The 25,403-nt window shown below is 41.7% G+C and overlaps 1 protein-coding gene across 1 annotated transcript in view; it reads right to left on the bottom strand.

Moving 5' to 3' along the window:
• Positions 1-12,807, bottom strand: part of LOC126484941 (trypsin alpha-3-like) — a 31,854-nt gene extending 19,047 nt beyond the window's left edge. The window contains exons 1-2 of the mRNA XM_050108542.1: positions 12,761-12,807; positions 410-664 (exon numbers count right to left, since the gene is read on the bottom strand). Of these exons, the coding sequence (XP_049964499.1) occupies positions 410-664; positions 12,761-12,807 (302 nt within the window). The remainder of the gene's footprint in view (positions 1-409; positions 665-12,760) is intronic.
• Between the last annotated feature and the right edge of the window lie 12,596 nt (positions 12,808-25,403).

Genomic DNA, 25,403 nt, shown 5'->3' with positions numbered 1-25,403 from the left:
ATCCCGTTCTCGTCAAACAACAAGAGGGACAGAGCTAACGCTACTACCTCATCAGTTGGTAATTACTATTTATGAACGGTAACTTGGCCGTCTTGAGTTGTGTGGAGCGCTAGTTGTTTTAAGGTGTGTGTATGTGTGTGTGTGTGTGTGTGTGTGTGTGTGTGTGTGTGTGTGTGTGTGTATTTGTGAGTGAGTGCGTGCGTCCGTGTACGCTCGTACGTGTGTGTTTGTTTTGTCTTCCTGCAAATATCGTATTTTGTTTCTTGGTTAAATTTCTTTGCACAGCACTTCCTCGTTGCATTTGTGCCTGCAAAATGACGGGGCTTTCACCTACGGAAATACGGTCTGATGTCGAAAACGTCAGCAGGCTGCATTCTCGTTCGTTGTTTGAACTTAGCAGAGCACTCACGTGATAAAGTAGAGCTGCCAGGGGAACTGCGAGATGTTGGCGGGCGCCCCGCCGACTATCCTTCCGCTGAGCCGCGGCCGCGAAGGGATGGCGAGGTTCCTGACGGCCGCGTAAGCGCCAGCGGCGCTGAGCGCAAGAGCCAAGAGCACCAGCTGTCCTAGTCGAGACATCTCTGCAGGAAGTCTGCGGCTGCCGTGGACCGCCCTCTCTTTATATCTGCCGAACAAAGGTTGCTGCTGTATTGATATTTCCCACCTGGCAACACAAACAGCTTGTACAACTTCACAATCGAGTTGCTTGGTCGCTCTTTGTTATCGATATCCGCATCGAAATTTGAACTTGTGATATTGTGATATGCTTGATAATCTGCCTGAGAGAACGAGTCAGTGGTCATCGAATACATGTGGTCTCTCTACATCTTCATTTGAATCTACAATCCGCAATCCATCTAAAGGTGAGTGGCGGAGCGTACTTCGTGTACCACTAACACTTTTTCTCTTACTGTTCCAGTGGCGAAAACTTCGCGAGAAGAACGACTGCTGGTAAGCCATTGTGTGAGCTCGAATCCCTCTAATTTTACGTTCACGGTCTTTTCGCGAAGCATACGCTGCGCTACAAATTTAAATGATCATTCCTTTGAAGCCCGTACTTGTGACCCATTGCGACGCAGAAGATTGAAATTTGTCTCAAAGGCGCCTACAACCTTCCCCTGTAATGGGGCAAAACGTGCCACCCTGTGGCGTCACCCATAGGCTCGGAGACGCTTCGAACAGATAGATGTCGCCACATGCGAAACAAAGTCAAGAGTTCAGAAGTTCTTGTGAGGTGCAAGGTGGGTTAACGATGTCACATTGGCACCAGATTGCGCTGCAGTTCTACCTAACACCACTCTGGATGTGTCACACGTGGGGAAGGTCGTCACACCTCGTCTTATCCAAATTTCACCCCTTCTTTTGACGCCTCTATGATGGAGGTCAGAATCACGACGCCCAGGGTTGAAATCACACGGTTTTCTTATGCGTCATCGAGGAAGACATTTAAGACACACCATCGCTCAGATTAGACATAAAAAAGTGTCAGGCGATGGCGTAAAGAGCGTCAGTGAAACCACCCGTTCTCTTGGAGAGTTGATTGTTACATATTTCGCTGTCGAAAACAACAGTTGACAGTTCGATGAGCAACAAGATGACGCTCTTGACAACATTCGACGTTGCTGACACCCCCGGGCGATCAACTCTATAAGGACATCGTGGAGTTGCAATCACCGCTGAACATGACCTGACCCGTTTGGAGTGTAGTGTGACCGGAATTTTTTCTCTGTTATGCAGAGTGGAACGACTAGGGACTGGTCAAAACCATTCGCCGAAATCTGAAAGCGATTCGAAGCAGCAATGGATGTTTGTGCTTTTTCAGGCCCCCTGTTTCGCGTCCTTCTGTGGCGTGTTCACGAACGGGGTGGGGGTAGGAGGATATGACATTGAACAAAACGGTAAAGCGTGCCACTAAGACTCTCTAGTCCGGTAACACCCTCGGTGCCAAAAGCGCACCTTTGTTGAGCACTTTTCAAATGTACTTGTAAGAGACACCGTCTGTTTATTCCGTGCACATGCAAGCAGGTTTTCTATGTACAGGTACGTTTTTAAAGTGCTCACCAAAGCTGAGCTGATGGCACCGAGGGTGTTGAGGGATCTTAGAGGGACCCTTTGCCGCTTTTATTCACGTACATTTCAATGCCGCGTGCCCCCTCCTCCCTTACCCCCGATCACGCCACAAAAGGGCGGGAAACAAGATGACTGAGAAACCATAACCGGCGTTGGCTGCTTCGGATCACATTAATTTGGTCGAATTGTTTTAAACAGTCCCTAGTGGTTCCAACCAGCGTACCATAGCAAAAATTGGGGTAAATCTGAACTGCAGAGGCCACAGATAAAGTTCAATGAAGTTCCAACCTCACAATGTCCTCAGTTAGGGTTTGAATCGTGCGAAGGTGTCAGTGATTACAAAAATTGTTAAGAAGTTCGTTCTATTGGACGTCGCACACTAAACTGTCGATTTCGACCACGACATCTGTATACAGTCAGTTCCACAAGAAAGTGTACGCCGTTATTCGTACGGGATAAAGGATACTATTATAAATACATATTTACATGCAAATATATGTTATTACTAATTGCACAGTTTTTATTTATTTTTTATTTATTTATTGTTCCGTGGGACCAGATTAAGGAGAAGTCTCCATGGTCATGGAACGAGTCAATACATGAAATTATAACATGATATTAGAAACAGATAAAATGAAATATAAAAAAACATATTCAGGTGACAAGTCGTAAGTTATAATGAAGGAGCTCCTCGACAGAATAGGAGTGAGCCATGAGGAAACTCTTCAGTTTAGACTTAAAAGAGTTTGGGCTACTGCTAAGATTTTTGAGTTCTTGTGGTAGCTTATTGAAAATGGATGCAGCAGAATACTACACTCCTTTCTGCACAAGAGTCAAGGAAGTGCATTCTTTATGCAGATTTGATTTATGCCTAGTATTAACTGAGTGAAAGCTGCTAACTCTTGGGAATAGGCTAATATTGCTAACAACAAACGACATTAAAGAAAATATATACTGTGAGGGCAATGTCAGAATTCCCAGATTTTTGAATAGGGGTCGACAAGAGGTTCTCGAACTTACACCACATATAGCTCGAACAGCCCGTTTTTGAGCCCAAAATACCCTTTTTGAATCAGAAGAATTACCCCAAAAAATAATACCATACGACATAAGTGTATGAAAATATGCGAAGTAGACTACTTTTCGTGTTGAAGTGTCACTTATTTCAGATACTGTTCTAATGGTAAATAAAGCAGCATTTAGCTTCTGAACAAGATCCTGGACATGGGCTTTCCACAACAGCTATCTATCCAAACGCCTAGGAACTTGAACTGTTCCGTCTCGCCTATAATATGCCTATTCTGTCTGATCAAAATATCGGTTCTTGTTGAATTGTGAGTTAGAAACTGTAAAAACTGAGTCTTACTGTGATTTAGCATCAAATTATTTTCCACATGCCACAAACTTATTTCATGAACTACATTATTTGTTACTGTTTCAATATTACACACAAGATCCTTCACTATCAAGCTGGTGTCATCAGCAAACAGAAATACTTTTGAATCACCTGTAATACTAGAAGGCATATCATTTATATAAATAAGAAACAGCAGTGGCCCCAGCACCGACCCTTGGGGAACGCCGCAGTTAACAGTGCCCCATTGGGACTGAACATCACTACCACTCTCAATATTGCGGAGAATTACCCTCTGCTTTCTGTTCTTAAAGTAAGAGGCGAACCAATTTTAAGCTACTCCCTTTACTCCATAATGGTCCAACTTCTGCAGTAATATTTTGTGGTCAACACAGTCAAAAGCCTTCGTTAAATCAAAGAAAACACCTAGCGTTCGCAACCTTTTATTTAATCCGTCCAAAACCTCACAGAGAAAAGAGAATATAGCATTTTCAGTTGTTAAACTATTTCTAAAACCAAACTGAACATTTAACAGCAAATTATGTGAATTTAAATGCTCCAGTAACCTTGTATATACGACCTTCTCGATAACTTTAGCAAACACCGATGGCATAGAAATAAGTCTAAAATTGTCAACATTATCAATATCTCCCTTTTTATAAAGTGGCTTCACTACCGAGTACTTTAATCGGCCAGGAAACCGACCACTCCTAAAGGAAAAGTTACAGATATGGCTGAGAACTGGGCTAACATACATAGAACAATACCTCAGTATTCTGCTAGATACCCCGTCATATCCATGAGAGTTCTTGGTCTTTAGTGATTCAATTATTAACTCAATCTCCCTCTTGTCAGTATCATGGAGGAGCATTTCAGGTAACAGTCTCGGAATACTTTTTTCTAAGAGCGCTATATGAATCCCTGTTGGGACTAGGTTTCTATTTAGTTCACCAGCTATATTCAGAAAGTGATCATTAAATACTGTACTTAAATGCGACTTATCAGTAACACGGACATTCCCACTACGCACTGATTCTATATCCTCGACCTGTCTCTGCAGACCAGCAACTTCCTTTACGACTGACCATATGGTTTTAATTATATCCTGAGACTTAGCTATTCTGTCTGCATGCCACATACTTTTTGACTTCCTAATAACATTTTTAAGCACCTTACAATACTGTTTGTAATGGGCTGCTGCATTTAGATTTTGACTGTTTCTAACGTTTTGATATAATTGCCACTTTGTTCTACAAGATATTCTTATCCCTCTAGTCAGCCACCCAGGCTGCCTGTTTGTGCTAGTACCCTGTTTTAAACGTTCTAACGGAAAGCAACGTTCAAAGAGCATGAGAAAAGTCTTGAGAAAAGCATTATATTTATCGTCTACTGTATCAGCGCTATAAACATCTTGGCACTCTTGTTCTTTTATAAGGTTTGCAAAGGTCTCTACAGCAACTGGATCAGCTTTCCTGAAGAGCTGATGACTATATTTAACACGTGTTGCAGCACAAAAATCTTTTAAAGTTAAAATTTGTGCATCATGATCAGAAAGGCCATTCACCTTTTTGCTAACAGAATGCCCTTCTAGTAATGAGGAATGAACAAAAATGTTGTCTATGGTTGTTCTACTGTTCCCTTGTACTCTCGTTGGAAAGAATACGGTTTGCATAAGATTATATGAATTAAAGAGGTCTACCAGCATCCTCTTCCTTGCACAATCACTTATACAATTAATATTGAAGTCACCACATATAACTAACTTTTTGTATTTCCTATAAAGTGAACCAAGAACCTCCTCTAGCTTTAGCAAAAATGTTGTGAAATCGGAGTCTGGGGATCTATAAATAACAACAGTTAGAAGTTTAGCTCCGTTAAATTTAACCACACCTGCACAACATTCAAACACCTTTTCAGTGCAGTACTTTGAAACATCAATTGACTCAAATTGGATGCCGTTTTTCACATACATGGCTACTCCCCCGCACCGCAAAGAGCTCCTCGAAAAGCTGCCAGCCAACCTGTATCCTGGTAAAGGAAGCCTCTGAATTATCTCCTTATGTAAGAAGTGTTCAGATATACCAATAATTTCAGAGTCAACATCTATAAGCAGTTCACTAACCTATATACTAATTCCCTCATTACTCGGATACCTAAGCTTTGTCAAAAGTGATTCCCTTGTTATAGAGACTTCCCTTAAGCAGGAATACCTATCAGCTGACTTCAATCTAAAAAAGGTGCAGCTCTAACACCCACTACTGCAGGAATTTTCCCATGAATGATCCCACCAACCCCACCTATGCTGTCACCTATAAGCTTTGCCAACCTCCACTTCCCATACCTGTTGAGGTGCAGGCCATTACCTAATGGTTATTCCAGTCGCCGCCATTATCGATTATAGCCTGGCACTTTAGCCCTCTCTCGATAAATCATCCACGTTTCCAACCTTTAAATATCATTTGACCCACTTCGCAACGAATGTCTTTGACTTCCTAAGAATTTTAGTGGCAGCTCCACATGAAAGGTTTGGTCCCTTTGGATGATTTATAAGGAACACTGCCTCGTGACATTTCAGATATTTTGCACCCATTTCAAACTGCAACCGATAAAACAAAGCATTCATCTCTCGCACTGCTTATCTACACACTGTGCAAAAGCGCATTGATTGCATATTCGACAACACTACCAGAGATGTCGCTGCTGACGTTGGTGGGTGGTAGGGGGCCCAAAAAGCGGGGTTATCGGTCCCCTCGGCTTAGGGAAGGATGAGGAGGGAAGTCAGCAGTGCCATTTCAAATGAACCATCCCGGCATTTGCCTGAAGCGATTTAGGGAAATCACGAAAAACCTGAATTAGGATGGTTTGAACAGTCATCCTCCAGAATGTCCTGTGTGCTAACCATTGCGTCACTTCGCCCGATAACTGACTGTAAATGAACGGCCAAATAGGAGGGGATAAATGAACGGCCAAAGAGGAAGGGAGATTTCATTGACGCTCTTTTGTGCCACCCTTTGAGGCCTTGCTGAGCGACAGTGTGTCCGAAATATCTTCCTCAGTCACCCATAAGAAAACAGCTTGTTTCCAACGTTGGGCGTCGCGGTTATCACCTGTAGCACAGGCGTCAAAAGAAAGGGTGAAATGTAAGACGGGGTGTGGCGATATTCCCATCGTGTGACATGTTCACGGTGGGGTTCGACAGAATTGTGGTGAATTTGGTGCCAATGTGACATCATTAATCCACCTTACATGAGTTTCTGAGCTCTGGCCTTTCTTTCGCATGTGGCAACACCTAGCTGTTTGAAGCATCGCCTACCCCGAGGTTGAAAGCGCAGGGCGCCACACTTTTGCACCATCACAGAGGAAGGTGGTAAGCCAAATTTCAAACTTTTACGTCGCAATGGGCGACAATTATGGAGTTCCAAAGAAATGATACTTTAACCGTGTTGCGGGGTGTACGTAGCACGGTGGAATATATCAGTTGGTACTTGTAGAAACGTCCGCTCCCGGAATTTAACAACAAACTAAAGTTGGCCTAGCATCTCTGTAACGCTGCTCTTCTTTAGATCGTCTCTATTTCTTCTATCAATCCTATCTGATGCGGATCCCAGAGTGCCGAGCAGTACTAAACTATTCGTCGAACGAAGGTTTTATACGCTAGAGGAGATGTGGGTTCATGGGACAGTCGGATGACATGGAATATCGGTGTTCCGCGTCTGTTAGGTGCTGTGATCTCGTGGGAATATGATATACTACTTTTGAGGGATTCCATAATGCTCCATAGTGATTGTCTACCGCTTGCCATCATTCACTGTTCAAGGAAGTGTATGTTTCAGTATTGTGAAATTTCTGCAGGTAAGTTTTCGTAAATTTATTTCAACTACTACGCGCGCGTGTTAGACATTGAGATTAAGTGTAATGCAAACTCAAAGAGTGGTTTGTTACGCACTCATCCTTTTTTTAGTTGAAAACTTGTTCTGTAGTAGCAGAAAGGCTGATTTTCCAAGAGGGCGTATCAGGTTATAATTAAGGTGCTTCTAAGCGTTCTGATGCAACTGTTAGTTGCTCTTCTAAATGTTCTTATGCATCCACTCTTTGTTCATTGAAAGCTTTAGTTCTACACGTGGAGACATCACCACAACCGAAAAAGAAGACGTCCAACAGAAAGAGAAAAGCTGGGACATCTCTAAATTCTTCTGTATACTAATGTTAATTAGGGGTAGAACTAAGAGATAGTTAACAATCCAAGTTCAACAGCGGTTCTAAAGATGAAAACATAAAATGCGAGAAATCAGAAGACTTCCAACAAAAGAAGGAAGAGAGACTCTTCAAGAAATTACAGTGTAGTTCGAAAGATGACTCATATGGCGATGATGAATCTTTCCATTATGATATCAGATCGAGGTCGTACATCTACTGAACTGGAAGACAACGATGCAAAATTTCTCTTCTGAGACAGAAAATTTTCCATAGAGAAACAAAGAGGGAGTGTGGTGCAATGTTTCGTTGTCTCTCTGTAGGTCCACCTCGATTGTAATGGTGCACAGAAAGAAGATTATGTTTGTGATTTCTTAATAAGCTCAGAAAAACTCTACTCCTATGCAAAACTTACAGGCGTAAGTAACTTTCGCTTGTTGTGTTACTGTAACGTAGCTCGATGAAAGTTGGACCATACATAGAAAGAACTGCTGCAGTATAGGACACAAGGTAACTAAAAGGAATAAGACGGACAAGAATCAAACTTTTTTTGAAAGACATCGTGATTCATGATGGTCCCCTGGATATTACAGAAGGCTGGACATGGTTTTAAATAGGGTGTGTGTGGTCAGTGTGATCCCCGCAGACGACTGTGCTTACTATGAAACGTGTTCCCAAGCTGGCCACAATGTTGGTGAGCAGTTCTTGTGGTAGGGCATACTATTCCTTCACCAACGAGGTCGACAACTGCTGGACGGCCGTTGGTGCATGTGTAGATGCTGCCATATATCTTCCCAATGCATCCCACACGTGATTAATGGAACTTAAGTCAGGGAAACGGATAGGCAAATCGATTTGTCTAATATCCTGTCATTCCAGTAGCTCCTCCACCCATGCAGTTCGACGCGGTCGTGCATTTCCATCCACAAAAATGAAGGTAGGACCGAATCCACCCATGAAAAGACACCCATTGGGAAGAGATACACTGCTGCAATAACGTTGACTGGTGAGTGCACCGTGTCCAAAGATTTAGGGTCCGTATGCCAATGCAACGTTATGCTTTCCCACACCATAACACCGAGACAACCAAAACGATCACGTTCGGTAATGTTCCTGGGTGCATTACATGTTCTCACCTCTCATCATATGAGGGTATGTCCAGCATGATCGAACATGATCGTTTTGGTGGTGAAATGCATTACACATAATCTTTACGTCTTGTCGTCTACGTTTACTATAATCATTGAGGAAAATGAATCATATCGCGTATTTCCACAGGGAAAGAATGACTGCCTTTTGAGGAATATTCAACAGCTGCAGATGCAAATGTAGTTACGAAAATGGGTGATTGGTTTGCATTGGAGATATTACTAAAATTTTGTTTTACATAATCTCTCTAGATGTTTGTATAGAGTGTGAAAGAAATGAAAATTTTGTATTTTAGAATAAATTTATTAAAATTTTTATTCCATTTTCTGGTCAGAAGTATTGCCATCCGATTCACACAGCGCTTTTAGTGGACTGCACACACTCTATCTCTATACCAGTCCCCTTCGCCATCCTACTGTGCCAAGAAGTGCACTGAGTGTGGTTGTGGTGTTGTAGGTAATGAGGTGGAAGTCATGATAGGCGACACCATGAGACATATCCACCAATAGTTTGTATGGAATCTTCGTTAAATTTACCAAATTTAATGCGGAGTTCATACTCTGTGAAATTTACTGATACTGAAACATCTCTGTGGAGTCGTTTCATAGACGCTTGTCTCACTGGATTCTGTGCATCCTATTCTGTCCACCACCTGATTGCGGTTTAATTTATTAACTGTCCCAGAAAGACTGAGCAGTAAAACTAAGGCTTATTAAATGATATTATGTATGATTTTTTTTAATGTTCCATAGGAAATCATGTCCTGTACGTATTACGGTTTTCCCTACACCCTACCCTATGTGTGCGTGAATGTGACTGAATGAGTGTTTTTACGAGTGGTTGGGTTTCTGTTGTGGGGGATGTTGAGTTGGTTGTCGTCTGCTAGGAGCAGGTGATGTTTGCTTCTCGTCTGGAGGGTAGCACAGGATGACCAACTTAGGATCCCAGTACCTGGACAGAGAGGTTTACCTCTTTTAGTCTGAGGTTGGTATGTCTGTCAGGTTGGCGGCGGAAGCCTACCCCTCTGGTAGCTTCCGTGGCACCGGTAATTAGGCGAAGCTCGGTGGAGAAAGGACACTCTGCAGCTAGTGGTTGGTGAGTACAGTTCGTAGCTCCTAGAGAGGGTTGCTGCCTTGCTGAGTTAATTTTATTTCGTGACGGCGAAATCATTCTGCTATGGCACCATTAAAATTTCTTACATTTGCGCCTTGTTTAATGTCTAATTTCGGAACAGTTAACTCGTAATCAAGTTTACCATGAGCTGAAGTTCGGCCGTTCGTAAGCGGCAGGCGCGGATTACATGTCGTGATATCTCCTATACAAACTTTGCGAATCGGATAAACCTCTTTCCAAACTAGTGCATGAGCATAATGGTAATAGGTATCTCTCTGAACTATTTCTGTGGTGCGTTTGTAGATGGAATGATTGAATTATTGTGTTCCACTTCCCTTTTCTGTGTTTTTTCCTTTTTTAATTTCGCTATTCTACCATTTTTTGGCGAATTATTTAGTGAAATTTTTCATTCAGGCACCAGTCATTTGCATTCATAGGATGCGCATCAAATTCAATAATGAAATAAATGTGCTACGTAAAAGATAAACTCTGCATCCTTTATCTTTCCAATTGATGCCAGTTCTCAAATTAATTTTCTATTCCCTGATTTTTTTAAAAGTTAATCTGTTGCTTTTGATGGACAAAAATGGGAAGGAAAACTCAATTTAATTAAACAAGCTCATTGATATACGACATACAATGCTGTTCATATTGTTAGTGTCTTTAAAAAAATTGCATTCTTATAATTAAATTCTTAATTTAATTGAACTGATAATTTCCAGTTCGGTCTTTTCTTATTTGTTAGGGCTGGTGGCGACCCTGTAATTTTTAAATTTGTGATTGTCCTTGTGAGGTGGCTTAATCAGAAATTGGGCACAAGGGTTACTTCTCCATTGTTCTTGGTATGTAACGTATGTCGAGCCTTGGCTAGGATCCGTTTACAGTTCTACATACACACTTTACAATATGCTCATAAGGGGGCTATTGACTGTCACTTTATTTGTATGTCAGTTCATATACGAATTTTAGTTGACATTTGTGTTCTTTCTGAGAAGCCTTAAACTTAATTTAGTGGAGGGAGGCCTGGCGGAGACCCACTGCATTGTCAGGATGGTGCTGTGGAAACTGTAGAGAGTCTTTTGGCCCCAATAATACATGATTATGAAGTTAACCTTTAATGATTCTGATTTACAGTTCAGTGTCTTCATGTCAGCCTCAGCTGACACCCCATGCCAATGACATGGTGGGATCTGCTGATTCCTGATGTCAGCTCAGCTGGCTGTTGTCAAGGCCGCTACACAAGCAGTTCAGCTGAAGACTTGTGGGCTGCTGTCTGGCAGTCTCCACATGAACTAATAATGTGAGTGTGTGCTAGAACATCCTTGATCCTGCTATTGAAGATGACAATGACACACAATGACCTGTCGTTGGGATGTACCATGTAGTTGGCTGATCCTGGCCCCACTGGACAGGTAGGCCCTTGCACCGAGAAGTGCTTGTAACGATGATCAGCAGCAGAGGCACCAGACGGCCCTCTCACCTGAAAGTGACAATGATGTTAGTGTGATAAGAACTGGAAGATGTACTGGTGCTGAAAGACCATCAGCATCGCTATCAACAATGTGTAGGCAGTGGCAAATGTGAAGTACCATAAGCAGCAGGTTGTGGTTAGCTGGATGTTGTCATCTCAGGAATGACAAGCAGTGGGTACTGGAACTTCCGATACATGTATGTCACAACACTGTAATAATCACAGAATAAAGTGCTTTGGTATGAACGCCATTGATCACCATGATCAACTGTATTTAGAACTGGAGGAATGTGGTATTTATGGAAACAGGCGGAAGGTAACAACGTGAGGCTCGGTTCATTATGACCGAATGTGACGTGCTTCTCTACTAGTAGTCAGCAATCCTCGTTCCACTGTGATTGCTTAACAATTTCTTATAGGTTCTTAAGTGCACTGTCAAGTCTCTAAAAGGTGCAATTGCATCTGAGATAAGGCTTGTTGCTTCACTTACCAAGAGCTAAGAAATATATCTATTTCTCTCTCTCTCTCTCTCTCAGTGGTCGTTTTGCTGAGTGTGTAACTTGTGGCCGGCCGGAGTGGTCGAGTGGTTCTAGGCGCTACAGTCTGGAGCCGAGTGACCGCTACGGTCGCAGGTTCGAATCCTGCCTCGGGTATGGATGTGTGTGATGTCCTTAGGTTAGTTAGTTTTAATTAGTTCTAGACGACTGATGACCTCAGAAGTTAAGTCGCATAGTGCTCAGAGCCATTTGAACCATTTTTTTTGTAACTTGTGTCTGGCGATTTGTGCCAATGTAGCAATATGTGCTCATGCATGTAATTGACTTACAGTGTTGATTGTTTATTTTTGCTGCATGGCTATGTTACCATCTCTGCCTGGTTTCGCTGTGGCTGCGCTAACGTGAACTTAGGAAAAATTGTAATTTCTTCCCCTTTTCTGCTCTGTGGCATAACATTCTCATCGTCTAAGAGATTTGTCGTCAATTTTACTTTCTCTGTCTGTTACTAAACTAGTCTGTAGATGTTTTGTCTTTGCAGTTTAATAATATTCAGAGTTCAATCCCTTGGCTGCTTCTCGAGCTGAAAAGTAGGGCTCTTAATCTTAGACTGTGTTAACTTAACTATCTAACTTTACATCTGTTCTGCTTTCCTACTACTAATAATACGCTTTACAGTTTATATTCTTGATTCTTATCTCTAGTACGCGTCCATTCCATGGGTATTTGATGGATTGGTGATTTCGTTTGAATGGGATATTTTGCGTTTTAAGCATATGTAATCTGCACAAATGAGTACTAGAATCAGGAAGACAGTTCTTGTGGATGCTCTAACAGTTATTATGTTTTGCTGGTGTTTCTCATGATATTGCAATTTTATCTTATGATGACATGGTTGGAGACCGTGGCTGTTACCTTGAAACAAATGTTGCTGTCTCAAAACCATCAACATTTGTTCTCATGATATTGTTTTATATGTTGTAATATCTAGTCAATAGAAATTCTTCCATTTTCTGAGATTATCAATTCATTTATATGTTGTAATTGAAGAGAATCCAAGGTTTTGTTGTAGGAGGTAATGTAAAATGGTTCTTTCACCTAATACAACATTGGTCGAGAAAAGGTAATCGTCGCTGTTGATTTTCCGTTTCTGCAACAGTTGACAATCACTGTTTCTAGTGAAAATATGGAGATCTAATGATCTCATATTACCTGTAAATGTGGCTGTGGGGTTAGTACTTCCCATTTACACTCTACTGCTTCATTTTCCCAAGAAATTTTACATGCATGTTCGTCAATCTGAACTACCCTGCCTGGACAAGTGGTAGCACTCTCTCCAATTCAGTTGATTAGATCTGCAGTGGACATAATAATAGATGAGTATCTTTTCGTTCTGCGACCAATAACACTTCTTGAGCCTATATGTGCGCCTATTTATTGATTATGTCCACTCGTTTGTGCCTACTACTGGAAATTATATGGTGAGGCATGAACTATCTCTGTCAGCATTAACTTTAATAGTAGATATGCTATCTGTAAATGTGTAGTACTATTATGCCCAAGATAATCTTTCTGGACATTATAACTGGTACACCACCTAAGAGAATAGGAATTATCGTCAATACCCTCCCTCCTTCGGATCATTGTATATCTACAGAATCAAAGATAAGCAGACCTAAATTCGTATGGTACTTTATGTGTATCTTTTCCTTTGTTAGGCAACTTCTCCTTTTCTGGTAAGGATGAATGAACTTGTGGTAATGCGTCAGTCGCCCCTTTGAACGTTTTTAATCTATTCACATGTACTACAGGTGTCCTAGTCGGTAGTTGTGTTACCGGCGAAGACATATTGACGACCTGGGATGGCTCTAGATACTTCGTGAACTTCCTTGTTTTGCCCTTTTAGATGTTAGAGTTTGCTAGCAATACACACTGCCCGATCCTGTATTGTGGTAGCTCACCTCTACTTTGCCCAGTGTGTTGCCGATTTCCCAAAGCCTGAGTGTTAGCAAGTTTTACCCTCTGCCAAACTTCTCTTAACCGTTTTGCAATTTGTTTTACTGTGTCACCTTCTATCTCTAATTTTGGATGAATCACATCAAAAGGTGACGGCACTAATTTGCATGGCGAAAGATCTGTTCCTGTTTGGAGTTTTGAATTATATGCACTCATTTCAACACTTAAATAGGTATCTCAGTCTACATGCTGGCTATTCATGTAATGGCTTTGCATTTTCTATATCGTGTGGTGAACTGTTTCCATTCGTCCATTAGCATGCGGATGGAAAGGACTGGTACATAACTTCTTTGTTTGCAGTAGACAGCATAACTGTTTCATCAGATAGGACACGAAGCTAATCCCTTGGTCGGCGGAGGCTCGAGTCCTCCCTCGGGCATGGGTGTGTGTGTTTGTCCTTAGGATAATTTAGGTTAAGTAGTGTGTAAGCTTAAGGACTGATGAGCTTGGCCGTACGATTTCACACCCACACACACCCTATCCCTTGGTCTGTGATTATGCTCACTCATACATCAAATTTTATTAACCAGTTGTTTACCATTGCCTGTGTGACGATAGTAGCTTTCTGATCCAGAATCACGACCCTTACTAGATATGTCGAAAAAATGATCTGTCATCATGAGCACGTATTTCTACACCACTACGAATGTTTCCTATCAAAACCTGTTTGTATCTCATTTATCACTTGTCCTCCTACCCACATGACTTGATAATACTTGGTCATGCATCAGTTGTAATACTTCGGTTCTGAATGTTTTGGGAGACACGATATGTGAACCCATTTTTGTGGACCTTTTCTATAAGCCCTCATATGTTACAAACTGAGGTTGCTTTCTAAACAGATGACAATTATTGTCAACTGCCTGTGCTTTTTTCCAGCCTACTTGACTCTTACCTAATGCCTGTAATAAAGCTTCTTTTCTTCTTAAAGTATCTGCAATTGTAAGCTTTACTCCAGGCTTGTCATTTTATAATCAAGCTCACTCAATTTGAGTGCCCATTTTGTTAACTGATTTGAAGGTTCTCTTAGGCCTAACAAACACTTCAAGGATGCATGATCTGTTATCATCTTAAATTTCTGTCCATACAAATAACAATGAAAATAAGAAATTCCTCATATCACTTTTTCGGTTGATCAGTAATTTTTTCTCAGCCTTGTTTAATTTCCTAGCTGTGTATGCCGCCGGATGTTCCTTTCCATTGTAATTCTGACTCAGAATACAGCCTATTGGAGTGGTGCAGGAAAGTATGAATGCATTCTCAAAATCAGAGAATACTAACATAGGATTTGATATCGCTCTTTCCTTCAGTTTCTGAAACGCTGCCTGATTTTGTGCTGCCAATTAAAACTTAACTGACTTCTGACGTCACCGATTTAATGGTTTTTCAGCAAATCCTTTTAATAATGTGCCTGAGGTAATTAACTTTTTTGTTTGAGCAAAATGACACTTCTCTATGCTGATTGTAAGACGTGATGTTCTCAATCTGATGAACACTTCATCCAAACATTTAGCATGCTCCTCTATATTTCCTGAAGAAAAAAAGTATTATATTGTGAAGATACACCATACATATGTTTGGTTTCAGCTCATGAAGTACTCCCTCTAAGAAGCGTTGGAATGTAGCAGGAGCATTTTTGAATCCAAATAGTATCCTGTGGTATTTTAACGACCGGAGATGCTGTGAGTATTGTTTAGACCTGTCTGCTGAACAAACTTCAAGATGGTGATAACCACTTCTAAGATGCAGCGTCAAAATATATTTACATTGTCCCGTCTAATGTTCCATGATGTTCGGGATTCGATACATCTCTGTTACAGCGCTCGCATTTAGGTAACTGTTGTCACAAAAGAATCTTTACTTCTTGGTTACATAGGATGGATTTTTTGGTACAAAGACATTGGATGGTTAGGTACAATCGCTATATTCGATAATACTTTTAGTTAGCTGTTGGTCTACAAATTCATCTACCACTGATGGTAGGTACTTTGCTATTCTGTACAGTTTCTTGTATATTGGTGTGTTATCGCCTGTTGGAATGCGATGTTGCGTTACGGATGTTGCTGGCAGTGGCCCTTCTGAGTTAAACAAATCTGAGTATTCTAATAACAATGTTTCCTCGGCTTCCCATTCACTGTCTTTCAAGTGACTAATCTTGGCACATGGTGCACATATACTGACAATTTCCTTGAGGCTGTGATCATCTGTTGATCTATTGGTATCGTCCTCATCAAGTATCTCTGAAGTTGCTACTATTAACCCTTTTGGGAGACTCATTTCGTCCATCCAAAAGCTGCTTACTGCAACAATAAATTCGTCATTTACATTTCTTACGTGTGGTACACTTACGCGTATAAAACAATGCCTTTCAGCTAATGCCTCATTATTCTGTTGTGGGTCAACCACATGCAGTACTCGTTCTGGTGTGTCAACAGCCACGCTTACCCAAATCAACTTCCCAGTACCAGCTGGTACTTTGTTATGCGAAACTATTTTTAATGCACGTGTTCACAGTTCAGTTGGTGACATCCTAGCAGTTTGGGTATCTAGAAACATTTGCAGCTGTTGGAGCCATTGGAAATGAATTCCCGCTAAGTTCAACTTTACGCTGCCAAAAATCAATTTTGGCATGAAGCCTCTCCAGGTAGTCATCCGAGAATCGCAGAATATCCGTCTCACAGTTGGCAACATTTTCAGATGCTCACGAAACCCTTTAGTTCCTATCTTGTAACTGAGCTGTGTTGTGTGTGTGTGTGTGTGTGTGTGTGTGTGTGTGTGTGTGTGAGTGTGTGTCTGTGTGTGTGAGTAAGTTTCTTTAAGCTGTTTGTGTTGCGTTTTGTGTAAAGTTCTTTTAATGTGTTAAATAATGTGGCTTTGCAGAGTGTAGCGTTTTCATTTAAAACTTGTTTGCCTTCTGCTATTGCCTTCTGTATGTGGAAGTACTCGACTAACAGTCTCAGGTAAAATCTGATGAAGACGAGCCACTTTGTCGAAATATTGTGCAAGTACGACACTAATATCCGGCAGAACACGTGACGCCTCAATATGCGGAATTCTTTTTCTTATTTTGACCCGTGCTACCACTCCCTAAATATGGAATACTTTTTTTTACACCCTGCATTTTTGTTATTGAACAATATTTCAGGGTCAGAAGGTGAGACTAAGTGACAATGCAGGGTTACAATTTCAATACAAAGATACCTAATTCTATGTACGCTGTGAACAGAATTTTAGAAGTCATAGAGTTTTTTTTAACGATTACGTCCTATAGCGTGACGCATGTTCAATGGAACTGAACTGGAGCACAAGTAAACAAAAATGTCGAAATATGTAACTGCATGAAATAAGTAACTTCGAAAAAATTTCGGCTGAGCTTATCTCCGGCTTTAGCCAGGTTTTAGCGCATATAACGATATGAGCATTAGTGCTTTCTATCAGCACTTGGAGCTCTGGTACTTTCCCAACACAGCTACGAAAATTTACAATTGTTACACCGGTGGTTCCTGTATCTACGTTCTTCCTATGTTCGGCCTGTACCCTCTATGACTGAAGCCCTTCCTGTGTTTTCCCGAGACCCTAGAACCTAAAAAGCCGCCCAGTCCACGCCACACAGCCCCTGCTACCCGTGTAGCCGCCTACTGCGTATAGTGGACACCTGATCTATTCAGCGGAATCCGAAACCCAACCACTCTTTGGCGCAAGTCGAGGAAACTGCAGCCTACACGGTCGCAGAACCGTCTGAGCCTCTGATTCAGACCCTCCACTTGGCTCTGTACCAGAGGTCCGCAATCGGTCCTGTCGACTGTGCTGCAAATGGTCGGCTCTGTTTTCATCTTGCAAGCAAGACTGGCAGCCTTTACCACTTTTATTAGACGCTGGAAACCAGAGAGAATCTCTTCTGATCCAAAGTGACACATATCATTGGTACCGACGTGAGCAACCACATGCAGTTGGCTGCAACATGTGATCTTCATGGCATCCGGGAGGACGCGTTCCACATCTGAAATGATTGCACCCGGTATGCACACGGAGTGCACATTGGTTTTCTTTCCCTTCTTGGCTGCAGAATTTGTGAGTACGTACAGTTCTCAACAAGAAGCATCATTAGTAACTAACTATTTGTTTCTGTAAATTACAGTGATTCTTTATACACGCTTATACACTACTGACCATTAAAATTGCTACACCAAGAGGAAATGCAGATGAAAAACAGGTATTCATTGGACAAGTATATTATACCAGAACCGACATGTGATTACATTTTCACGCAATTAGGGTGCATACATCCTGAGAAATCAGTACCCAGAACAACCACCTCTGGCCGTAATAACGGCCTTGATACGCCTGGGCATTGAGTCAAACAGAGCTTGGATGGCGTGTACAGGTACAGCTACCCATGCAGCTTCAACGCGGTACCACAGTTCATCAGGAGTAGTGACTGGCGTATTGTGACGAACCAGTTCCTCGACCACCTTTGACCAGGCGTTTTCAGTTGGTGAGAGATCTGGAGACTGTGCTGGCCAGGGCAGCAGTCGAACATTTTCTGTTTCCAGAAACGCCCGTACAGGACCTGCAACATGCGGTCGTGATTTATCCTGCTCAAATGTAGGGTTTCACAGGAATCGAATGAAGGGTAGAGTCACGGGCCGTAACACATCTAAATGGAACGTCCTCTGTTCAAAGTGCCGTCAGTGCGAACAAGAGGTGACCGAGACGTGTAACCAATGGCATCCCAACCATCACGCCGGGTGATACGCCAGTATGGCGATGACGAATACACGCTTCCAATGTGGGTTCACCGCGATGTCGCCAAACACGAATGCGATCATCATATTGCTGTAAACAGAACCTGGATTCATCCGAAAAAATAACGTTTTGCCATTCGTGCACCCAGGTTCGTCGTTGAGTACCCCATCGCAGGCGCTCCTGTCTGTGTTGTAGCGTCAAGGGTAACCGTTGCCATGGTCTCCGAGCTGATAATCCATGCTGCTGCAAACGTCGTCGAACTGTTCGTGCAGATGGTTATTGTCTTGCAAACGTCCCCATCTGTTGACTCAGGGATTGAGACGTGGCTGCACGATCCGTTACAGCCATGCGGATAAGATGCCTGTCACCTCGACTGCTAGTGATACGAGGCCGTTGGGATCCAGCACCGCGTTCCGTATTACCCTCCTGAACCCACCGACTCCATATTCTGCTAACAGTCATTGGATCTCGACCAACGCGAGCAGCAATGTCGCGATACGATAAACCGCAATCGCGATAGGCTACAATCCGACCTTTATCAAAGTCGGAAACGTGATGGTACGCATTTCTGCTCCTTACACGAGGCATCACTACAACGTTTCACCAGGCAACGCCGGTCAACTGTTGTTTGTGTGCGAGAAATCGGTTGGAAACTTTCCTCATGTCAGCACGTTGTAGGTGTCGCCAGAGACGCCAACCTTGTGTGAATGCTCTGAAAAGCTAATCATTTGCATATCACAGTATCTTCTTCCTGTCGGTTAAATTTCGCGTCTGTAGCACGTCATCTTCGTGGTGTAGCAATTTTAATGGCCAGTAGTGTATTAACACAAGTTGTATAATGTTCTGAAACGAAGTGTATCTATAGCGGTGGCGTGATTTCTATGCCAACAAACATCAAAGTCCTCTCTTCATAACCGTAAATCTATGTCAGATAAGTATTAAGTTATGTTGCAAGTTAAATATGCCGGTATGTCAAAACCGTCTGTCCGTCCCGACGATGTGTGAGCTACAAGGCGTGAAAATAAACGTACGGATAATCGCATACGGCTGACTCCATATAACGTTGTTTACGTTCCAGAGGAAGGAAAATATAATGACTTAACAACAGTCACTGGAAATATATGGCGTGGTATTGACACCGATGTTTAACTTACGATAAAGGAAGTGTGCTGTCGCAGAACAGTATAAAATTAACGTAGAAATGGTACCCACCATCTATTATAACTTGGAATAATGTAGATACTAGGTTCATAGCAATTGTTGACACGTACACCAGTGTAGACTGAGGTGACAAAAGTCATGGGATACTTCCTAATATAGTGTCGGACCTTTTTTTGCACGGCGTAGAGCACCAGACCGATGTGGTGTGGACTCAATAAGTCATTGGTAGTCCCCTGCAGAAATTTTGAGCCATGCTCCTTCTACAGACGTCCAAATTGGAGAGTGTTGCCAGCGCAGGATTTCATGCACAAACTGAACTCTCTATTTTGTCCCATAAATGTCTGATGGGTGGCCAAATCACTCACTCGAATTGTCGAGATGTCCTGCAAACCAGCCCAGTGATATGCCGCATTGTCATCCATGAAAATTATATAGTTGTTTGGGAACACGAGTCCATGAATGGCTGCAAATGGTCTCCAAGTAGCTGAACATAACCATCTCAGTAAACGATCTGTTCAATTGGACCAGAGGAGACTGCGCCCCACTCGGACTCTGCCGTAAGCTCCTACAGAGTGAAATCGGGACTCATGTGACCAGCCCACGTTTTTCCAGTCGTCCAAGATCCAACAGACATGATCACGAGCCCACGAGAGGCGCTGCAGACGACGTCGTACTATTAGCGAAGGCACTCGCGTCGATCATCTGCTGCCATAGACCATTAACTTCAAATTTCGCCGCACTGCCTTGTCGGGTACGTTCGTCGTACGTCTCACTTTGATTTCTGCGGTCTACACATTTTGATTCTGTGATACTTCTGATGTGTGTGTGCATATCGCTATCCCATGGCTTTTGCCATCTCAGTGTATGTAGCAAATAGTACTACACGGCGAATGTAGGTACACATAGAGAAGAGTGTTCTAGTTTCAGGAAAGGAAATTATAACAAACATTTCCATGATACCCATAACAGAGAAAATAAGAATCGGGTTCCCACAGCACAGCTACGTTTCATATTTTATATTCACAACCGTACCTTATAAACCACTGCGAAGGGCATGGCGGAGGGTTCTTCCCATTGTATGACGTATAAGGGTTGGCCCCCCTACGTTAGGGTATGGGGCTTCGAAGAATAGCTGCTTGGATGCGTCTGTGTGAGCTATAACTAGTCTAATCTTGTCATTACGGTGCTACAGGAGAGGTACGTAGGAGTCTGTAGCATATTCCTCACTTAATTCTGGTTCCTGAAACTTCGCGGGTTAGTTGATGTCTGTTTTCAAGCGTCCCTTGCCTTACATACGATTCAGTCCTACGTGATAATTATATATTTCCACAAACTTTTACACCCAGCCCCCAGGTATTTGTATGAGTCGACAGATTCCAGTTGTGGCTCATCGATAGTGATAACGATATGGACAAACAGTGTACACAGTAGTTGGTGTAACGAGGCGCACAATGAAGAAGGTTGGTTTACAACTGCGCGCTGTCTTTTATATCTTGCCTCGGCTGCGAGACAGCGACGTAGAACGGCTGAAGTTGTAGGGCGGGCCTGACAACTGTGGAAGTGATATTATCAATATCGCGATTGCGATGGAATTCAGGGACATTATCACCGCAGATGTTCTTGTACTAACACCCGAGTATCGGCCCGTGTTTTTCCATTGGGCTGAAGAGCCTCTATTAGGGAACCGCCAGAGTTGGCCAAATATGAAATTGACAGAAGTGGGAACTTGAGATAGATGAGTGTTTAAAAAAAAAGCATTTTTGACATGGTATAGTGTCCCTTTTGAAATATTCAAGCCGATATATTTTAAGTAAATAATAAAAGGACTCTGATTAATATTACATGGACATAAACGACAAATTGATTATGATAATGTATTAAATTAGCTTCAAAGAAAGACTATATCGATTGCATCAATTAATTTTAGATGAGATCGTAGTGCATAACGTTCTCGAAATTAACATTATTGTCTTTGTCATTATATATAAGAGAAAAAAGATATTTAAAATCACTTCGAGTTAGATCATTTCTTCTCTTGTACGTAAGGTACACTTGCTGTTGTAAAGCGGTAGTTTTTGTTCTATTTTGTTCTCGTACGTAGAGAATAATTCAAGTGTGTATTCTGTGCTTAGTGGAAATATATTTACAAAAAGTGAGCGCATTGTGGTACTTAAACAACCAATGCAAACAGTTCTTCCTGAATTAATAATTGCAAGAAGTTATTTAGCATTTTTTCAGTCTCTGCGAAGCGAGCAGCGGTGATCTTTGACTGGTAACAATTGGCCGTCATTACACGGCGTATTTAAATTTATTTTTTTGTGTAACACACCACCACAGCCGGAGCAGAAAGAATCATTTCAAGTTATCCAATTGACTAAAGTGCCAAGCTTCACTAATTTTATTTCTTAAAAAAAATGCATGCTTTTAAAGATACGATTTATTCTAGCTCAGTGAACTTAGCCTGCATTACACTTCGCCGAAAGCATTTGAAATAATTTGTAGGAAGCCTGGCGCTCATTTAAAACATAATTTAATATTTATTTTTGGCTATATATATCTATATATATATATATATATATATATATATATATATATATATATATATATGTTGTTGTTGTGGTCTTCAGTCCTGAGACTGGTTTGATGCAGCTCTCCATGCTACTCTATGCTGTGCAAGCTTTTTCATCTCCCAGTACCTACTGCAACCTACATCCTTCTGAATCTGCTTAGTGTATTCATCTCTTGGTCTCCCTCTACGATTTTTACCCTCCACGCTGCCCTCCAATACTAAATTGGTGATCCCTTGATGCCTCAAAACATGTCCTACCAACCGATCCCTTCTTCTGGTCAAGTTGTGCCACAAACTTCTCTTCTCCCCAATCCTATTCAATACTTCCTCATTAGTTATGTGATCTACCCATCTAATCTTCAGCATTCTTCTGTAGCACCACATTTCGAAAGCTTCTATTCTCTTCTTGTCCAAACTATTTATCGTCCATGTTTCACTTCCATACATGGCTACACTCCATACGAATACTTTCAGAAATGACTTCCTGACACTTAAATCAATACTGGATGTTAACAAATTTCTCTTCTTCAGAAACGCTTTCCTTGCCATAGCCAGCATACATTTTATATCCTCTCTACTTCGACCATCATCAGTTATTTTGCTCCCCAAATAGCAAAACTCCTTTACTACTTTAAGTGTCTCATTTCCTAATCTAATTCCCTCAGCATCACCCGACTTAATTAGACTACATTCCATTATCCTTGTTTTGCTTTTGTTGATGTTCATCTTATATCCTCCTTTCAAGACACTGTCCATTCCATTCAACTGCTCTTCCAAGTCCTTTGCTGTCTCTGACAGAATTACAATGTCATCGGCGAACCTCAAAGTTTTTATTTCTTCTCCATGAATTTTAATACCTACTCCTAATTTTTCTTTTGTTTCCTTTACTGTTTGCTCAATATACAGATTGAACAACATCGGGGAGAGGCTACAACCCTGTCTTACTCCCTTCCCAACCACTGCTTCCCTTTCATGTCCCTCGACCCTTATAACTGCCATCTGGTTTCTGTACAAATTGTAAATAGCCTTTCGCTCCCTGTATTTTACCCCTGCCACCTTCAGAATTTGAAAGAGAGTTTTCCAGTCAACATTGTCAAAAGCTTTCTCTAAGTCTACAAATGCTAGAAACGTAGGTTTGCCTTTCCTTAATCTTTCTTCTAAGATAAGTCGTAAGGTCAGTATTGCCTCACGTGTTCCAGTGTTTCTACGGAATCCAAACTGATCTTCCCCGAGGTTGCCTTCTACTAGTTTTTCCATTCGTCTGTAAAGAATTCGTGTTAGTATTTTGCAGCTGTGACTTATTAAGCTGATAGTTCGATAATTTTCACATCTGTCAACACCTGCTTTCTTTGGGATTGGAATTATTATATTCTTCTTGAAGTCTGAGGGTATTTCCCCTGTTTCATACATCTTGCTCACTAGATGGTAGAGTTTTGTCAGGACTGGCTCTCCCACGGCCGTCAGTAGTTCCAATGGAATATTGTCTACTCCGGGGGCCTTGTTTCGATTCAGGTCTTTCAGTGCTGTGTCAAACTCTTCACGCAGTATCATATCTCCCATTTCATCTTCATCTACATCCTCTTCCATTTCCATAATATTGTCCTCAAGTACATCGCCCTTGTATAGACCCTCTATATACTCCTTCCATCTTTCTGCTTTCCCTTCTTTGCTTAGAACTGGATTTCCATCTGAGCTCTTGATATTCATACAAGTCGTTCTCTTATCTCCAAAGGTCTCTTTAATTTTCCTGTAGGCGGTATCTATCTTACCCCTAGCGAGATAGGCCTCTACATCCTTACATTTGTCCTCTAGCCATCCCTGCTTAGCCATTTTGCACTTCCTGTCGATCTCATTTTTGAGACGTTTGTATTCCTTTTTGCCTGTTTTACTTACTGCATTTTTATATTTTCTCCTTTCATCAATTAAATTCAGTATTTCTTCTGTTACCCAAGGATTTCTACTAGCCCTCGTCTTTTTACCTACTTGATCCTCTGCTGCCTTCACTACTTCATCCCTCAAAGCTACCCATTCTTCTTCTACTGTATTTATTTCCCCCATTCCTGTCAATTGCTCCCTTATGCTCTCCCTGAATCTCTGTACAACCTCTGGTTCTTTTAGTTTATCCAGGTCCCATCTCCTTAAATTCCCACCTTTTTGCAGTTTCTTCAGTTTTAATCTACAGGTCATAACCAATAGATTGTGGTCAGAGTCCACATCTGCCCCTGGAAATGTCTTACAATTTAAAACCTGGTTCCTGAATCTCTGTCTTACCATTATATAATCTATCTGATACCTTTTAGTATCTCCAGGGTTCTTCCATGTATACAACCTTCTTTCATGATTCTTAAACCAAGTGTTAGTTATGATTATGTTGTGCTCTGTGCAAAATTCTACAAGGCGGCTTCCTCTTTCATTTCTGTCCCACAATCCATATTCACCTACTATGTTTCCTTCTCTCCCTTTTCCTACACTCGAATTCCAGTCACCCATGACTATTAAATTTTCGTCTCCCTTCACAATCTGAATAATTTCTTTTATTTCATCATACATTTCTTCAATTTCTTCGTCATCTGCAGAGCTAGTTGGCATATAAACTTGTACTACTGTAGTGGGTGTGGGCTTCGTATCTATCTTGGCCACAATAATGCGTTCACTATGCTGTTTGTAGTAGCTTACCCGCATTCCTATTTTCCTATTCATTATTAAACCTACTCCTGCATTACCCCTATTTGATTTTGTGTTTATAACCCTGTCGTCACCTGACCAGAAGTCTTGTTCCTCCTGCCACCGAACTTCACTAATTCCCACTACATCTAACTTCAACCTATCCATTTCCCTTTTTAAATTTTCTAACCTACCTGCCCGATTAAGGGATCTGACATTCCACGCTCCGATCCGTAGAACGCCAGTTTTCTTTCTCCTGATTACGACATCCTCTTGAGTAGTCCCCGCCCGGAGATCCGAATGGGGGACTATTTTACCTCCGGAATATTTTACCCAAGAGGACGCCATCATCATGTAATCATACAGTAAAGCTGCATGCCCTCGGGAAAAATTACGGCTGTA

Source organism: Schistocerca serialis, chromosome 6, assembly GCF_023864345.2.
Source record: "Schistocerca serialis cubense isolate TAMUIC-IGC-003099 chromosome 6, iqSchSeri2.2, whole genome shotgun sequence".
Lineage (NCBI taxonomy): Eukaryota > Metazoa > Arthropoda > Insecta > Orthoptera > Acrididae > Schistocerca > Schistocerca serialis.
The sequence above is the reverse complement of the archived record's forward strand: the minus strand, read 5'-3'. Positions and strand labels throughout refer to the sequence as shown.